This window comes from Filicampus tigris, chromosome 10 (assembly GCF_054856515.1).
Source record: "Filicampus tigris isolate MCC_2025a chromosome 10, RoL_Ftig_1.0, whole genome shotgun sequence".
NCBI lineage: Eukaryota > Metazoa > Chordata > Actinopteri > Syngnathiformes > Syngnathidae > Filicampus > Filicampus tigris.
In genome coordinates, this window is record NC_141226.1 from 6,703,946 (window position 1) to 6,722,881 (window position 18,936).

The window sequence follows — 18,936 nt, forward strand, 5'->3', positions numbered from 1 at the left end:
GTATGTCTTGAGCCACAGGTGCTTCTACTCAACTGAGCTCGTTTACCTGGCGGTTGAGTAGAAGCACCTGTTGCTGAAGCCCAACTGTGGAAGGGTTTTTACTTTCTGGACCTGGACTCCCCATCTGATTGTTTCACAGTAGTCCTGGCTAAGCAGCCTCCCGGTTCCATTTTATTTCGGCCTTGCTGCCAATAGCTGACAGCCTTTGACACACCATTTTTCCATGGACAGGATGTTAAGGCTGTGATTTTATAGTGGTTAGTTCTCTGTCATGCAGAGGCAGAATCCCTACTACATCTACTAATTACATATATTTAGTAGCTGTATAGTCGATTTAAAAAAAATGAAAAATGTATCTTAATCCAGATGATTATATTTCGTGCAGCCACTTGACAAAATAAAATTGAGTAAACAGAAACTTTTTTCAGTGATACTGTGCCAGATGGACTTCTCATATACTGACTCCGATTTCTTTTCATTTTTAAAATTTGTTTTTTATGACAGACGGCAGAACTACGCTTGACAATACTCACTTGGGCGAACTGAAGGAATTGGGAAACGAAAAGGAGAAGGAGAAACCGTAGTCACCATGTTTCATCTTGTTCTGTCTCCAAATGATTCTGGACGGTTGAGCATTATGCCCGCTCCCAGGGAACATTTAGCCAACATCTGCCTCTTCGACAACACGACACGCACATTTGCCCTTCGGTGTATCACTTAAATCCGTCCGGGTATGAACCAAAACAAAAGAAATTCCTATGTTACATTTACTTCCATTTTCCCATTTTGTCATGGGTTTATCGATCATTAAAATTACAGAGTAATCAGTAATAATATAAGTAGTAGAAGTTTTTAAAAAAGGAAAGAAAGAACTTTCTCTCAAAAAATATGATTGATTGATATTGAAGATGTATTTTGAAAAACCTGATCATCTATTAATACCTAATTAAATCAACTTACTTTGACAAAGTAATGCTGATTCAGGACTCGATCGAGCTCCGTGATCACCATCGTAACAATTCCACACTCATGTTGGCACACCACAGAAGAGGGGACACAATGTGCAGTGGCAGGATACCCCTCTCAAAGTCGATTTCAACCAGGGTGTCAAGGGGGGGAAAAGTGTTCTATAATTTTAGGATTCAGTGTACAAACGGCGCCAACTGTGGTTTAGCAGAGCCTTTTTTCCTTTTCTTTGGTTTCAAGAAAAACAGATGGACTATCTTATTAATATATTAATTTTGGAATCAAATTCCTCTTGGCATAGGAAATGAAAGAGGCTGCAATGTGAGCATCATATTTTCACATTATCTTGCACCAAACTGCATGTAGGTTTCTTTTATTTTTAGAATTCGGTATGGCTGCAAATGCACAGATCAATCAGAAATATTCATGTCAGACTTATTTGTATTTTACGTATTTCTTTGTTTTATTTTGAGCGCCGGAATAACAAATGAATAAACATAGAAAGACACTTATAAAAAACTCCAGATTGTACACGAACGTGGTTTTTAACGTCACATATGCCGATGCTGTAGGTGGCGGCAGTTTGCAATTCTTCACTGTGCCAAATCATAGAAGAAGAAGAGGTCACGGTGTGTACACACCAGAAGTAGAATTGTTCGGCTTGTGCACTGCACGTGAGTACGTCTTTTCTCTTTATGCTACTCATGTTTTATTTCGTTCTAAAATGCTGCACATAACTAATTTTGGAAGTTTTCAAGGATAGCTTACTTGCCGTGCTCGAATGTACAGTATATCACTACGTTGTAATGTTATACATTTTCACAAATCTGCCAGATACAGTAAACACGTTTCTGTATTTGAATTGAGAATTCTAAAATGTGTCCACTTCTTTAAAAGAAAACGACAACAGTCGTATCACTTATATCTCCAACCAGTTCACCACCAAATAATGAAAGAAATGTGAAAGTGTTGTTTTACCTTGATTGAAGTGGACTCGGTGAAATACTAAGGTAGATTAAAACCGAATTCAAATGTCTTAAAATTGTTTAGACTTTAGACTGGCAACATGAACGTTTTAGAATGAGCTTGTTACAAGCCCTATCTTTGAGAGCGATCGTCATTGTATATAGACTTTTCCTTTACTAATCTCATATATTTTGAAGTGAGTTTGCACCGCACTTAAAAATTCACTCTGCCCCGTTGCTATTGTTGTGAATTCTGCACCCCAAAAAGTAAACGTTTTGTCATTACAGTCTAGTTACGGTGGTCAGACCGACACATCCCAAACTGATAACATCTGGCGTCATCTGTCATCATCTTTGGCCAAATACTTTTGAAAGGTAAAAAGCCTCTTACGGATTTTGTTGTCGGTTGTCATGTATGGTGTTCCATTTGTGCCAGAAATATGTTATGTGTCGATGATAAGTGTCTATAGACGTCCATGATATGTGTCTGTTAGACGTCTATGTAAAGTGTCGATGTTAGACGCCGATGAGAAATGTCGTCAGTGTTTAATAAAATTGATATGTTTGCATGCGGTCCTGTTCGCTCATTCCCACCAACGTTGCGAAACGCCGCTTTGTTTAACAGCCGGGGTCAACTTTTTCGTGTGTCTTATTTTCAGCCTCTATAAATGTCTTTTTTTTTTTTTTTCATGGTAACCTGCTGGGCCTGTGCCTTCCGTCGGCCTTTTGGGGAGAGTTTTTGGTCCGTTTAGCAACGTACAGAAAAGCGACAAATAAATCTGACTTAATAATAATAATGAAGGTCTTCGCCTTCACGTAATAATAATTAGTTTTCCTGTCTTTCACATCATGGCCGCATTGAGTTCAATGCCTTTGGCATTACTGACATCTAGGTGTAGAAACAGTGCACAGCACATAGATAGACTCGGGCTAAAAAAAAATAAAATAAAAAGAAATTAATAGATGCTGAAAATAATACATACCCAAAAGTTGATCCCGACTGTAAATAAAGCGTCGTTGTCTCGCAACGTTGGTAGGAATGAGCTAACAGGATCGCATGCATACTTTTATACGTATTATTTTATTTATAACGATTTTATTAAACACTGACGGCATTTGTCATCGACGTCCAACATCGGCACTTTACATGGACATCTAACATCGACACTTTACATGGACGTCTAACATAGACACTTATCATGGACGTCTAACGTAGACACTTATCATCGACGTCTAACATATATAGACACTTATCATCCACACATAACATAGACACGTATCCACACTTAACATAGACACGTATCATCGACATAACATAGACACATCATGGACGTCTAACAAACACTTATCATCGACACATTACATAGACACGTATCATGGACATATAACATAGACACATATCATCGACACATAACATATTTTTGGCACAAATGGAACCCCATAGACACGTATCATCGACACATAACATATTTTTGGCACAAATGGAACATCATAGTCATGACAGTAAGATGCATATTGTTCTCATTCAAAGAATGTTGGAAAAGGCAGAGGTGAAGAAGCCTCAGAAAGGAGGTAATAAAAAGAGAGGCCAGGAAGCGGGCTATGGAGGAGAGAGCAAGAGGAAAAAAGTTGAAGATGGGTCAAAGACAGAAGGAGATGCTGGACCAAAGCGGCTCGATGCAATGAGTGTTGGTTATTATCGGCGAGTTGGGGAGAGATTGAATGAAGACTTTGATGATGCTGAGGAGAGAGGTGAGTTTGAAGTGATGTTATAAGTTGGGTGTGAATTTTGATCAATAATTATTGGTAATGAACAGGCCACCACATGTAGAACATTTGCACAATGAGATCATTTTAGACCTTGTGATCTAGGAAGATTCTCTCAAATTTAGGTAACATACAGTAGCAGTTTAGTATGGTCCAGTGCAGTTCTACACTGCTTGGCACTAACTAGCTTACTTCAATAATAATAATAATAATAATAATGATAATAATTTAAAAAATATGCTGTTTAAGAATTCTCCAACACCTTAACATTGTAAAAGCACATTTTTGCTGTAACTTCTGTGGTGGGTGAGTATACGTTCTAGTGACTGCCTTGGGCAAATTCTGGTTGCACACTGTGTGAAATATTTTCACATCTCTAACAATGCAGGGGGAAAAAATGGTTTTATTTGGGTTTGGTCTTTATTTGCATGAGCTAAATGACCTAGCTAAAATCATCTGGAAATTATTTGAAATTATAGAAAGAATCAGAATGATACACATGTATTTACTCAAATGTCACAAATTAGATTTTTTTTACTGAGAAGTCTGGAAAAAAGTATGGAATTTTGAAATGACAAATGTGTAGGAACCCTGATTTGGGAATGTGTCAGAGCCACTTATCAGAAGATAACATCGCTATTGTTAATCTGTCCTAAAACGGGAGCTCTGCTTACCTTTTACTTTTGTCATAATCCTTCTGTGTAGTCTATCTGATGCTCGAAAATGGCGGCTCTTCGCTTGGTCTAGCTTCCAAATCATGAGCAGGAAAACTCTGAGGCTGGATTAATTTAAATTGCCTAATTGTGACATCGCAATCTGACAAAATTCAAAACAGATACATTTTCTTGATTAGGTAGTTGACAATAGAATTACTTGGTTGTCAATTAACTTCCAATGTGTGTGTGTGTGTTTGACATGTTACTTTTACTCTTTTCTGCAGATATGTTTATAGAAAATGTTCTGAGTGAAGTCAAAGGTAAAGCAAGCCTGGTGGCAATGGATCGCACTGGAAGCATCACGCTGCAGCGCCTGCTCCCGCTGTCAAGTCCTGCTCAGGTGGCAAAAGTAATGGCTGAGCTGGGTGGACAATCAGGCTCTGACTTTAAACCCATCTCTTGTGACCGTTGTGGCGGCCATGTAGTGGAGAGCGCAGTCAGACAGGTGTCCAGGTTGACAGGTATATTCAATTGTTTTACTGTACTCATCATTGTGTGATGCAATAGTTCCATTACGTCCATATTTTTTAAAAGCCTCATAATCCCAAAATTATGAAGTGAAAACCCGCAAGTGATTGTCGCCCCATGAATTATTTTGCTTGGTTGAAGAACAATTATGAACACAGAAGACAAAAAAAGACATCACCACTTAATAATGAACACCAACTGTTTCATTTTTAGATAATCAACATTTTATACATAACCGTAAACTGTGCATAGCAGCACACTATTTTCCTCTCGAAACACTAGTGAGAGTTTAGACAAATCTCCCCCCGTAGATTTTGGTCTGAGATAAAGAGACATCAGTAGCACAGTACCGATTTTGCGGGCTAAAACAACAACTTGAGTAAGCCTGGTTTGTTAAAAATTGATCAGAAAGAACAGCAACTGTGTCAGTCTGTCAGCATCAAAGTGTTTAGAGTTATTTATTTCTAATGAACTGCCTTTGAAAAGTAATCGGACGGCTCTTGCCAGCCTATATGGGTCACTTGAACGCTGCTAGTCGCTGGAGCCGCCGCTAAATGCTGGCAACAGGCACCGTACAATACAGTGTTAGCGTAATTAAGTAGTTTTTTTTTTAATTACTTTAAATGGGGGAGGTCAACCCAAAAACCTTCTTTACAATATGTTCTATGCAGCCTCACTAGTCTAAAGTTGATATTCAGTTTGATATTGTGTTTGTGGCTAGTCTAAACTTGATATTCTGCTTGATATTGTGTTTGTGGAATAGGAATTAACCCACTAAGGCCTGAAGCACCTGGCTCAACACCTCCCCAAAATCTAAGGGCAACTATAGAATCACCCTCTTAAAACTCGCGGGGAGTGCTGGAGCCTATCCCAGCAGTCTTCGGGCAGTAGGCGGGGGACACCCTGAATTGGTTGCCAGCCAATCGCAGGGCACACGGAGACAAACAAACATCCGCACTCGCAATCACACCTAGGGGCAATTTAGAGTGTCCAATCAACTTACCATGCATGTTTTTGGGATGTGGGAGGAAACCGGAGTACCTGGAGAAAACCCACGCAGGCACAGTGAGAACATGCAAACTCCACACAGGGAGGCCAGGGCCGGGATCGAACCCACGACCTCTGAACTGTGAGGCGGAGGTGCTAACCACTTGCTCACCATGCCGCGCCCCATAAATTCAACACCTACAAAATAATATCTCAGCCCCTGTAGTAGTAAGAATTTGAGAGCTTAAACATGTCAATCGAAGATGTAAGAATAAAGTGTCAGTGCAAGAGAAGCACTATTTTTTAGTTTTTTAATTGAGTGGTAATTACCATACTACAAAGACGTTAATATCGTCATTGTCTACAAACATTTCTTAACCATGAATCACGGTCGTCTATATCACTTTCTTATTTCAGAGCTCACGCAATCATCTGCACGTCCGCCGTTACTGCTCGAAAAAATTCCACGACATCCTCGTCAGGGTCTCGACGCCGTTAATTGTGTATTCTGATTAATTTAATTGGCTAAGAGACAGAGAATTAGATTAAAATGAGAAAATTAGGTAATGAATGATGTGATGAAGTAAATGCTCTCCCGGCTTTTAGGGAAGAAACACAGTTCCCGGACTTAATGGGATAAGCAATAAAATCCATCTGTTTTTATCCATCTCTGAGGGCAGCCATTTTGCCACTTGTTGTCGACTGAAAATGACATCACAGTTGCTCAGGGCTCAGATAACGACCAATCATGGCTCAGCTTCAGAAAACAGTTGAGCTGTGATTGGTTGTTACCTGAGCTCTGAGCAACTGTGATGTCATTTTCAGTCGGCATAAAGTGGCAAATGGCCGCCCCCTGGGATGGAAAAAAACAGATGGATTTTGCTTCTTGACTTATATTCCACAAACAAAATTGTCATCAGAATGCCATGTTTAGACTAGTAGATGCACATACAACATATAATTGTGAAGACAATTTTTGGGTTGACTTGACCTTTTAATTAGCCATTGAACGCTATTTCAGGATGATGTTGTGTTGTTGACATCAGTAACACCAGTTTGTGACGGCAATATAAGCGCCCCAAACACAGTCTGGAAGATGAGTCAAGTCAACCGTCATACGCCGCGACATGCTGCCGGGAACAACTTGAAAATAAAATTGTACCAACTCATTGATGTCTATATTATTCGGTAAGGTTTATTTTTAATTTGGCCTTCTCGATCGCGTGGCAGCGTGTTACTGTCATGCATAGCATGAACAATTGTTGCCGCGGTTACCGACTACTTCTTCCTGACAGTGTACACATAAATAAGCGGGCACCTGTGGCAGAAAAAATGCCTCAAGCATTTGTTGGAACCGCGGTACCCGAATTACTCAAGGAGTAAACTCACTCCAACATAGTTCTTGGCCCCAAGATGCCACTTGATGATGCCAAAGCAACACTCATATACAATTTTGACCTGAGTACAAAAACAGCAAACAAGTGTTGTTTTCGTTTTTTAAGGATTAACAGGCTACTAAAAAAATGAACTATGCATCAGTTGCACACAAAATTACTGTTTGAAGAACAAAAGCAACAAAAGATGAACTTCACCCAAAACATACAGTAACCCAATGAATATTTACTGCAAATCCAATGTGACTTTTGCTCTAGTCTTGCCTTAAATCAAGTTAATAACCCCTCACGAAGAAGCACTTGGTGATGGAGGCAGGAAAAAAAACTCCCTGTAAGGAAGAGACCTCAAACAGGATCCAGGCTTCGTGGATCAACCATCTTGCTCAGCTGGTTGCGTTGTGATCAAGAGACAGATAGAGGTTCAGAGACAAGTTCACACATGCACATCTTTAATCTTGGCAAGTGCTACTCATATGATTTTCACAAACAAAGTATTTTACTTTTCTTCACTTTTTCTACCATCCTTGAAAAGGAGTACGGTAGTTTCAAAGATATTTTGTAAGAAAAAGTAAGAGTACCTCAGTGACTTTCTTATCAATAATAGGGTACACTACAATTTGATAACACCAAATATTATGGCCAAGCAATGTGGTTTGACTATCAGCTGCAGCCAATGATGGCCAAGTAGGGCAAAATGACACAAATTGTACAAGAAGGCTAAACAGAACACACACACACACACACACACACACACCATGAGTGTCTTAACCTCTCCTGAAGACCTGAGACTGACTCACAAAACTCAGACACACTGCTCTTGTCAATCTAACATACTGTATGATTTTGTTTCCTATTTGCATTTAATTACCGGTATAATAGCGAAAGAAGAAGAAGATGAGAGTGAGGAAGTCTTGGAGGTCCAGGTATTGTCATTAAGTCAAGTGGTGAGAGACAACAGCGCAGAGTTCGTCAAACATGTCCATGGCTCTCACGTCGTCCGCACACTGTTGCATGTGCTGGCAGGCTGTGTGGGACCTCCCCGCACTGAGTCACGTCCAGGTAAACACACACACACATACTTTTATGCACATTTTGTTTATGATATGCTATTAGGCCTTGCTTGTTTTTTGTTTACAAGGTGCAAAAGACCGCAATGCTTCTCCTCAACTGACTGACTTTGAGATTCCTACATCTTTTTGGTATGAACTAAAAAGCCTCACAGAGGCTTTGATGGACAATGTTAAACGTAAGTCCAGTATACATGCTACTCAATTATTTACTGAATCAAGTTATCTTCTAGTATTTTTGACTGTTCTGGCATTCTAGTAACATAAGTTTTAAAATTCCAGTAATGCCCTCCACATGTTCATTGACCAAACCCATTTGCAGAGTATGTCTATAAGATTTCTCTTAAAACGACAGTTTAAGACCATTATACTATAAAAATTGGGTTGAGTTAAATGATGATGTCAGGAAGTAGACCGTCAACCAACTAAACTGAACTCCAGCAGTTCCACAGTGCCGAGAGAATTTATGTCTGCGGGTATTGTTTCATGTTCCATTTGTATGTCACTGCCGTGTTTTATACTTATGTAAACAGTTCTAAAACGAATGCAAAAAAAAAGCTAAATTGCATTTGTGTGATAGCTTTAAGCGAGTGAAATGACTGTATATCAGAGTAATAATAATGGCAGTGATGCTTCAAAAGTGCTTTAACCCATTAAGGCCTAAAGAGCCTTTCTCAACAGCTCCCCAAAACCTAAGGTCGCCTTTGGAATTACCCTTGAAAACCTGAAGTTCTTCCAGAAATTCAACACTTACAAAATGATTAATATCTCAGCCCCTGTAGCAGACAGAAACATAATTCCAAAATAATTAAAGAGCTTAGACATGTGGCTTTCACACAGGCAGAATGTATTATTATTTACTGTTTCAATCGAAGATGTAAAAGTAACGTGTCAGTGCAAGAGAAGCACTATTCTAATTAAAAAAAAAAATCGAGTGGTAATTACATCCCCCTATTCTGTTACAAAGACGTCAATATCGTAATTGTCTACAAACCATATCATATCACTTTCGACTGGTTCCACTGGTCGTGCACGTCGTCTATATAGCACTGCCGTTACTTACTTTAATCAGAGCGCTCAGCGATCGACGGCGTCCGGCATTAGCCTACCTACGGCTCCAAAAAATTCCACGACATCCTCCGCGGTCTCGCGGCACTGTCACGTGTATATTCTGATGCATTAAGTTGGCTAAGAGACGGAGAATTTGATTAATTTAAAAAAGGACAGTGACGTATCCGCTCTCCCGGTTTGGAAGGTAGAAAGATGCAACAGCGCTCCCGGCTCTAGTCGTAGAAACGCGGTTATGCTCTCCCGGGCTTAATGGGTTAAATAAACGTTAATTCAAAATGTTTGAATGGAAGAAAGATTGCTTAGCCTCTCGTTATCTAGTTGCCAAACTAAACAGTGCACATTCAAGGAGGACAGAGCATGTGTACAAATACAAGAGGAAACAAAAACAGCCAATCTTATTGTAGTTAAGAAAGAAACTACTTATTTTTGGAAACAACACAAAGTAGCTAGTGCCATGACAGATTTTGCACACAATTATATGATGCGTTTTTGGCATGATGAGGTTGCCATTTGAGCAGAGCAGATCAGAATACTGATCGGAATGCTTGAATGTGTGTGGATTTATATAAAAAAAACGTGAACAGTTCACATTTCACTGTGGAGCGCAGTCAATAAAATTGACCAGTGAACACAATTTTGGTGGGTAAAAGCTAAGAATAGATGAGAGGGTGATGCTCCTGGGATCAGGAAAATCTGCAAAAGCAGAATCATAGTTTAAGCCACAGGGGCTCAGATGGGGAGGGGTAGGGCATGGCTTATAGTCCGTAAGTAGGATTTCCATGGGTACCTACCTGAAATAATAAAACAATACTATTAGTACTGCAACTGTAATTGCCATCAATAGGATTCTTCCTGCTATTATTGGTGAGACAAAGGTTTAAGTTTGAAGGTTGTTATTGTTTTTTTGTCTTGTATGTATCCCTTGCTAGTAAGCATCACAGACAAGGTTGCCAGTGCAGTGTTCCAGACCATGTTGACTGTGTGTCACAGGAAACGGCCCAAACTTTGCAAAAAGCTCATCAAGAGTATCATGGAATACTTGACCAGTTGCCCCGCTGCCCCAGGAGTTAGGTCTGGCTTGAATTTGATCTTTACATCCACATAACAGAAGGAGGGGGAGCAATTTCTTACTTTGCTGTGTTTTGTTTTGCAATATTCTTTAGTCCGCTGCTGGTTTTTCTCAAGGACCAGGCTTCGAGTCACCTCATTGAGAGTATTATTCAACTCTCACCTAAATCTCTTCTCCGAGACCTGTACAAGAATCATCTCAAGGGTCACCTGGTCGACCTTGCTCTTCATCCCATCGCCAACTTCCCTGTACAGAGGATGACAGCAGCCACAGCCAAATGCAAACTGGTGGGTGTAAAATGAAAATCCAAATTGTCCAACGGGCGGGATAACTGAGGCTTTTCTCTATCTTTGAAGTTCCCGAGGTTATTTGACGAGTTAGTCCAAGGCTTGGAGGCCATCTTGGCTTCAGGACACATGGGTGTGATTGTACAACTGGCAGAAAGCTGTGCAGAAGGTGAAGAGCGACAAGGAGAATTGATGCAGAGTCTACTCAGTGTAAGTCTAATTATTATTTTGCTAACAAAACCCTCTTTTATAGATTGTGCCTAAGTGTTTTATCGCATGTGCATAACACCATGAAAGCTTCATTTTTGGCAAATGGAATTGTTGCGTGTTCTCTCAGGCATTTCACTGCGCCGAGCCTGGCTCCCGGCATGTCCACTGTCTCCCTCTCTTCATGTCCCTCCTCACGTATGATGTGTACTACCACTCTGACACAACAGAGGAAAGTGTGCGGACAGAGGTGAGCTGACAGGTTAGAGCCTTCAGGTCACCAGGGTAAACCTGAACCATGAATGGTAACCCAGGAATAACAGAATACGCCTGTACGAGCCATTTCATGTACGGTACTTACATGTCGGTCACCAAATTGACCATTAGGTGTCACCATTGTATCTGTTCTCAAACCTATTTAAGTAGGAGGTACTCATCAGTGTGCAGGTGTCAATAGACAGATGGAGCAAAATAGTTTTTTGAGAGGCATAATTCTGCTGCGTTGTATGTTTATTATTTTTCAAAGGTTCAAACGTATTTTGTGGAGCATTTGGTTACACTTAAAAGCGCATTTAAATAAAATAAGCGCTTTGTCAAAAGACTCGTTTCACCAAACACGATCAAACGTGTTAGTCACTAGTCACTAGCTGTCTAGTCACCCTCAATTTCTTTAAGATGGACTTAGCCACTACAAGGTCTTCAGTCTTTTTTATGTTGAGTAAATGTCACACGCACAACATGTTCCAGTATGGCTTGTGTCATCTAGGTCCCTCTGTCATCCATCTGTTACCACGGCTCTCGGCTGGTGCAGGCACTAGTCAGGTTCCAGGAGCGCTCCATCCTCCTCAGCAGTCTGCGCACGCTAACCTCAGCTGACCTCTTGACACTGGCGTCTGACCCCGCCGGCAGCCACGTCCTTCAGGCTCTCATCACCACATCCAGCGACAAGGGAAGAGGCAAGATCCTCAAGAGGCTGGAGGTACGAGCACTTAGCCTGTATTGATTCTGTGAACCAGAGCTATTGACCTGCTTAGAGGTAAAGTTAAAGTAATGACGTGGCACTTTCACAGTTTTTTTGCTGAGTTCTTCCACATTACTGTGACTGTTAAACACATGTTTATATTCCATTCTACTTTGCCATCGTTCTGTATTTCTTTGTCAGCCTGAAAAATGGCCTCCCTTTTTGTTAATTTGCATTTTAATGCACCAGTGTACAGTTCTGGCCACAATCGTCGGCACCCATTAATGTTTTTGCAGAACATCACTGGCATCTGGAGGAAATTCTCACATTCCCCAAAGTGTAACTTTTCGGGAAACCAAAGCACTGCATGTTTGCTCACCCATGACCATTGCTTTAAGCAAAAGCCATTTTCAAACTTTGGTTGGTCAATAATGTGTGGGTTCCAAATTTGGACTGAGGAGGTTTCTACCCACCAGTAACGATATGCTGTACAATGTATCTGAAGTAAATTGAAATATGCCAAATTAGTGCTATCTGGAAGTGATAATCAGAATTCTACTACTTAAATGTTGTTTCAATTAATAATCTCCATGTTTTTGAGCCTACGTCTTAGAAAGTATTGCATATTTTGTTTCTAATAGTCTCCAAACATGCTGAACAATCATTTCATTTGATTTATGTATGTATTCATTTATTTATTTCCATCCATCCAGGGTCAGTATGTTCAAATGGCATGCTCCAGGTTGGGCAGTCGAGTACTGGAGGCCATATGGAACAGCGCATCGGTCAGTCAGAGGCAAAACATAGCACAAGTGCTTGGTAATATGATTAATGTAGCACATTTTTTTTTCTCTCGTTGCCATGTACAGTGTGTTAACGAACTTCTCTCCTACCTCACTCTTACTTCCAGTGCCAAGTGAAAGCCAGCTAAGGTCAGATCAGTTTGCTCGCCATGTGTGGGCCAAATTTGCTCTTTCCCACTTTATCAACAGACGAGCCCACTGGCAGGAGATTCAAACTGGCGAATCAAAGAAACGCAAGCTTTTCAGTGATATTCTTGAGTGAAGAAAAGAAAGCATTTTACAATGTTTTTGTCTTTCCATTGTTTGATGCAAGCATTTGAAAAACACTTTACATTAATAAGATTCCTTATTTGTATGTAAATTCAAATACAGAAATGATCAATGTTGTTTTCATGTGAAATTAAATAGTGAGGTGTCCATTATTATCTGATGGGTTTTTATTATTATTATTATTATTATTATTACATTGTCTTTCAAATCCAATGGTATTAATAGCACTGACAACACAAATCCATTATTAATGGTTAAATTTCCTACCACAAATTAAATTTTCCCTGTCTAGCAAATGCAGCACTATTGTTGACAACAACACTGACAGTCCTCCTTTTTATCTTTGTGCTTCGAAAGTCACTCCGTGTCAATAGATTTTATTGACTGTGAAAACAAGTCTTCCCCGCTCAATCCTATTCCGAATGAATGTTTTTAGTCTTTTTAATGGGAATGATCTTTCCCCAGGCACTTTTGTGGCTGGCATAGTGAGTGCAAACCAGAGTAACTTTGTCACCTCAGATACAGTCTGGATCACATCATTTTCGACCAAAAAGCTGAGAAGCTGTCTAGAAGTTTTGCATTCATTCCGACCAGTTGTGAGCTGCATAGTCCGATGAGATCAGCCCTGACATTCAGTCAAAGAACCTAGTTAGGTCTCTGCGTAGAACAGGGGTCTTCAATCCTGTTCCTCGACATCCGCTGTTCTGCCTGTTTTCCATCTGTCCATGCTGCAACACATCTGATTCAAATGATAGAAAAGATAATTAGCAAGTTCTGCAGGAGCTGGATACCAGGGAGAGATGGAAAACAGGCAGGACGGCGGACCTCAAGGAACAGGATTGAAGACCCCTGGCATAGAACAGCATCCAACTGTGTGCTCTTCCTTCAGTCGCAGTACAGAGGCAGAATACTGTCTGCCTCAACCTGCACATTATCTGCAGTTTTATGTGGTCAGCAAAAGTGGGAGATCAGAATGCATATAAGTATCTGAGAACATTAGACACGTGAAGAGAGAGAGAGAACAGTCACTCCCCAATAGCCCTCTGTATTACGTTTCAGAAAAAAAAAATCCACCTGTTGTTGAACCTATGCATTCATTCATGAATACTATTAAATTATTACTATTTAACATATTATGAAAACCTGATGTGCTAGAGAAAAACAAGGGCAGATTCAGAATCATGCAGTGTAAAAAAAATAATCAAGAAAATGTATTTGCATCTAAAATTTTGTTAAAATTTTTGATCAGTGTAATCATTAGTTACAGCTCTAAAGAAGAGAAGTAATTGCAGCTATATTGTAATAACACTGATAGTCACTCTAATAATTTCATGTCTATTACTAAGATGACATTTTTGCGACTTAGAAACTCAAGGCTTGTCTGATGCGGTCACCAGAGCGAGTCCATTTGAGCTAAAGGTAGCATTACCCTAAAGCCCATTTCCTATTTACCGTATGCCCTCCACTCTTTTACAAGTTCACAAATGGGTATCGCCTTGATCATGATTTTTTTTCTACTACAGTAAAGTGGACCACTGCTAATTTGCAGGAGGTAGTTAACGGAACACCTGCGAATAGCGAAAATCCATGTATTATTGGCCCATTGAAATGGATTAGATGGAGAAAAAAAATCAGTTCTTAAAAAAATGCTGATAAACCTTCAATATGTGTTTTTCGTGGAATATCCATGAATAGGTGCATGCCAAACCATGAGTATGTGGGGTCCACTACACTATAGTTGAGATTGTTTTACTTGAAATAGATGTATGTACTAAAATGACCTCTGGGTGTCACTTTTGATTATTTCCCCAGTCACCAGGACAGCATTAGTTAGAGGAAAGCTACCTTAGAACAACATAGATACACAATAGTGACACTCCAGTTGACTGTCAGTATCAAAATATTTTTAGTGGCATGTTTACTTTTTAATGAATGTTAAAGTTTGATATGTTTGTCGTTGCAATATACATTTATGAGAAGGAGAGCTTTTTTGTGGATTACAAGCACAGCACATCAACACACTTGACTGAAGTTTTCCACTCAGTCTCACCACATTCTACAAACGCTTAATACCAACACAATTTTCAAGGGTAAAACTAATTGTTCAATTAATCTTCACAACAACAAAAAAGGCACCTATTCTGTTTTTCTATTGTGGGCTTTGTGCACCCATTTTATTGTGTGAAATGGATTAAATGTAGCTCAGTGTCAAACTGTTCAATACAATTAACATGAACATAAATATGCTGAATTGTCTCATCAAGATGGGCTACGGAATTAATCATCTAATCTAATTGGATGATTCACCTTGATGATTCCCACATCTTGGAGAAGTGTGAATAAACCTCCCTGAAGTGTGACTGAGCAGCATTCTACATGTGTGGAAGACAACTTCTCTTTCACCATACTGGGACACGTGTTGTAATTATTCCACATGCATTCTATTCGAGAAGTCAATGTGCTTTGAAGCCTTAGTCTAACAATACAATACAATTTTATTTATATAGCGCATTTCACAACAGCTACAGCTGTAACGAAGCACAACAACAACAACAACAAAATAGCCTTTACAGCAAGTGAAAGCAATACATTAACACAAAACACTCTGTAGACACTGGAAATCAAGTTTTGTAAAAACGGAAAACAGCCGAAAACTGTCATTCTCAGGTCGGCTCAAATGCCAGACAATAGAAATGTGTCTTCAAACGGTTTTAACAATGGACGGCTTGCCTAACATTCAATGGAAAGTCATTCCAAAGGGAAGGACCAGCAACAGAGAAGAATCGATCCCCTCTGATGTTCCGCTTAGTCCTCGGCACCTCGAGCAGCGCCTGGTCCGCAGCCCTGAGGCTCCGGGAGTGTGCGTAAGAGTGGAGGAGCTCGGAGAGGCTGGGCCGAGGCCATTTAAAGACTTATAAACAAATAGAAGCATCTTAAATTGAACCCTAAAATGCACTGGGAGCCAGTGAAGGGAGGCCAGAATTGGTGTTATGTGCTCGATCTTCCGAGCTCCAGTTACGGTAGTATGCCGGCAGCAGCATTTTGGACCAACTGGAGACATTTGAGAGAGGACTGGCTGACTCCAAAATAAAGTGCAATACAGTAATCTAGCCAAGATGTAACAAAGGCATGGATTACTGTTTCTAGGTGCTGATGAGAAAGGAGGGGCTTTTCCTGAGCCAGCTATCTCAGATGAAATAAGATGGACCTTACAACAGCGCTGATATGCTGGTCCAATTTTAGATAACTGTCCAATTTAAAACGCAAGTTTGAGACTGTTGGCTTTAGATATGAAGCCAGGGGGCCCAGGTCAACAGGTGGGATGTAGAAGAGCCACTGGGGCCGAACATCATAACTTCCCTGCGGAACACCATATGATAGAGGAGCGGGACTCAGAGGAACCTAGGCTAACAGAAAAGTTGTTACTGCGTTTTTCTTTTAAAAATGAGACCCAGTTGAGTCAAATTCAAAATGTCCTAAAGCAGTTGGGCTTTTCATCTATTCTGTCACTTGTATTATTTGATAGCTGTGCTTTTCAGCATTTCTCCTGACAATTGAACAGTACACAGTGGAGTCTGTGGTGTATCGTTGTTATTGCTAATGTCATGGGGAGGTGTGTTATCTTAATTGTATTTGGTTTGTGTAGTGAACTACATTTGACAGGATGATATATGAATATGTTGTCACACTAGTAATAACATGATACTGACCAATTATATCTTTAACTTGATAAAATACTGTCAAGGAATAAACAATTAGCTATGAGCATACAGCAAACAAACACCTTGCCTTTATTCCACAATTCCTGACCACTTACTTAACATTTCAAGACAAAGAGGTTAAGTTAAACCCAATGGCCACAATAACTTAGCAGAAACTAAATGAGCACCGCAAACACGGGCATTTGTGATGATGACTATGGTCCAGTCTGTATGTTTAAGCCTGCAACCACAGGCACCTCCAGTGTTTATAAAATGGCCGGACCGAATTGCACACCTGTACATACAACAGCTAGGCATGTTGATATTAACTGAAAAACTATTAATAAAAAAAAAAACACTACACCAAAAAAAAAACTATTTATTGTTATATTATTATTATTATTATTATTATTATTATTATTATTATTATTACTTTCTTTCATTAAGTGGTGGGCACCATATACCACCATGACTGTGTCCCCGGGAATATCAATCCAAGTCTACAATTAGAAAAACAAAGAAATAGTTTTTACCATTTGCTGGTGAAAATCCAGTTCCAGGTTTTGTGAGGCTTTTCTTTTTATCCCCAATGAACCCCCAACCACTCCCTCCCCCACAATTTTTTTTTTTTCTGGATGAAGAACCCTACACACAGCAATAATAACAGTGTGCTGTATCTCTTCGCAATCACCTTAGCAATGAATGATGGTCTACCCGAGACATCCCAGTTATGATGGAGTTACGTGCCTGCTGATTCACTCGTGACAAGTCTATATAACATAAATCTAGCCTAACATGTTGTAGCTTCTCTCCCTCTTCTTCGCGGCTTGTTTTTTGTTTAGTACCACTACCTACAGTATGTATGTAAAGGAAATGACCACATTGTATGAAAACTACCACACCAATGACCACATCACATTGACCTTTGACCAAACACAACGACCAACTCAAAATACCTTCATTACACTGAGAACTTTTCCCCCCCAGTGTGAGACCATATCTTTTTTATCTGAATTGTTCCTGCCCGATTTACACCACAGTGGTGGTGTATTATCCACTCCTACTACACTCACACCTCAGGGAAATCACTCATTGGTTATGCATAAAGATGACTGAAAATAGTCCTCCTTTGGTTGCAAGTGAGAAATCATTCAAAAAGCATTCACTGGCAAACAATTGACGCTGTTCGTCTTTTAAACGGTCTGTCTTCCACCCCGAAAAATAATTCCCATCCCCACCAGAAAAATTACAGTGTCTATGCCCACTGAATGAGTCAGAGACAAAGACAGCGACAGGGAGGAGTGCTCTCACAGCGTGAGAGTGAACTGGTGTCACAAAATGAAATTGTATCATATTGTTTGGGAAATCAAATCCAACCTTTCAAAAAAATAGAGCGATTCTTCTTCTTTAAAAAAATAGAGCGATTCTTCTTCTTCTGCCCTCATGATTATGTGGATATTCATCTACTTGTTAAAAAAGTAAAACAAGGAGAAGATCAACATTAATATATAGGACAATCGCAAAACCAAAGGACTAAGGGACTCATGGTCTCCTAGACAACAGTCTCCAAGCAACCATTACTCCTCAAAGCATTTCTCTAACCTCTTTCTCTCTCTTTTCAAACCCCCGTCTCTTTGCCAGTTTTTCTTCCTCTCAAGAGTCTTCTCGTGGATCCCCTTGATAGTTGATAGATATGTGGCAAACTCAGCTTTTGCTATTCAGACCAACACTTCTGACATGCCAGGATGCAGTAGGAAAATTACAAAAAATATATCCAATGCCTTTTTGGTAGCCAGGGGGAGTCAAAGGGAGATCAAGCATACCTTTGTGCTGTTGCCTTTGATGAGTTGACTTCTTTTTAAGTCCAATCTCAAAGTAAATTCTCAATATTAGCTGTGCAGCTACAGTCTGTCCCTGTAGAAGATTACTAGTTTGACTTCCGAGCCTCCAGTTGCTCTTTACTGTCTATTTATCACAATATCTTTAAAGATTGACAGGAATGGCATATCTTCTTCTAAGCGCTAACCCAAAGTAGACAGCTCCTCTAAAGTTTATGTAATAGGATTTCTGTGTTATGTTCTTAAACCAAGCACGTTTTTATGCTGGCTATGAATTTCTAAGGGGTCAAATGAAGTTCACCGCTGAGAGAATCAACTGGAATATATGTGATGGAGTGATGACAGTTGTAAGTAATAACTCACACAGTAATTAATTCTTCATCTAAACGTGTTTTTGAA

The 18,936-nt window shown here is 39.8% G+C and overlaps 2 protein-coding genes across 5 annotated transcripts in view; one reads left to right on the forward strand and one right to left on the reverse strand.

Annotated features, from left to right (window-relative positions):
* The window catches only part of LOC147140483 (uncharacterized), a 51,165-nt gene extending 50,552 nt beyond the window's left edge, over positions 1-613 (reverse strand). Inside the window, exon 1 of the transcript XR_015088488.1 lies at positions 534-613. The gene's annotated coding sequence lies outside the window, so the exon portion shown is untranslated. The remainder of the gene's footprint in view (positions 1-533) is intronic.
* Positions 614-1,524: 911 nt separating this feature from the next.
* Positions 1,525-13,153, forward strand: nop9 (NOP9 nucleolar protein). Of its 4 annotated transcripts, none has more exons than XM_086043927.1 (13): positions 1,525-1,640; positions 2,220-2,306; positions 3,463-3,683; positions 4,639-4,875; positions 8,143-8,322; positions 8,402-8,509; positions 10,331-10,472; positions 10,565-10,757; positions 10,827-10,967; positions 11,095-11,214; positions 11,776-11,943; positions 12,639-12,744; positions 12,836-13,153. In XM_086043927.1, exons 3-13 carry the CDS (start codon positions 3,464-3,466, stop codon positions 12,988-12,990), a joined length of 1,770 nt encoding a protein of 589 aa, XP_085900053.1. In that variant the 5' UTR covers positions 1,525-1,640; positions 2,220-2,306; position 3,463; the 3' UTR covers positions 12,991-13,153. The 4 variants fall into 4 exon arrangements, with proteins under 4 accessions (XP_085900053.1, XP_085900050.1, XP_085900054.1 ...); XM_086043924.1 differs by having other exon boundaries at positions 1,526-1,640; positions 11,731-11,943; XM_086043928.1 differs by having other exon boundaries at positions 1,560-1,644; positions 11,731-11,943.
* The last annotated feature ends 5,783 nt before the right edge of the window (positions 13,154-18,936 follow it).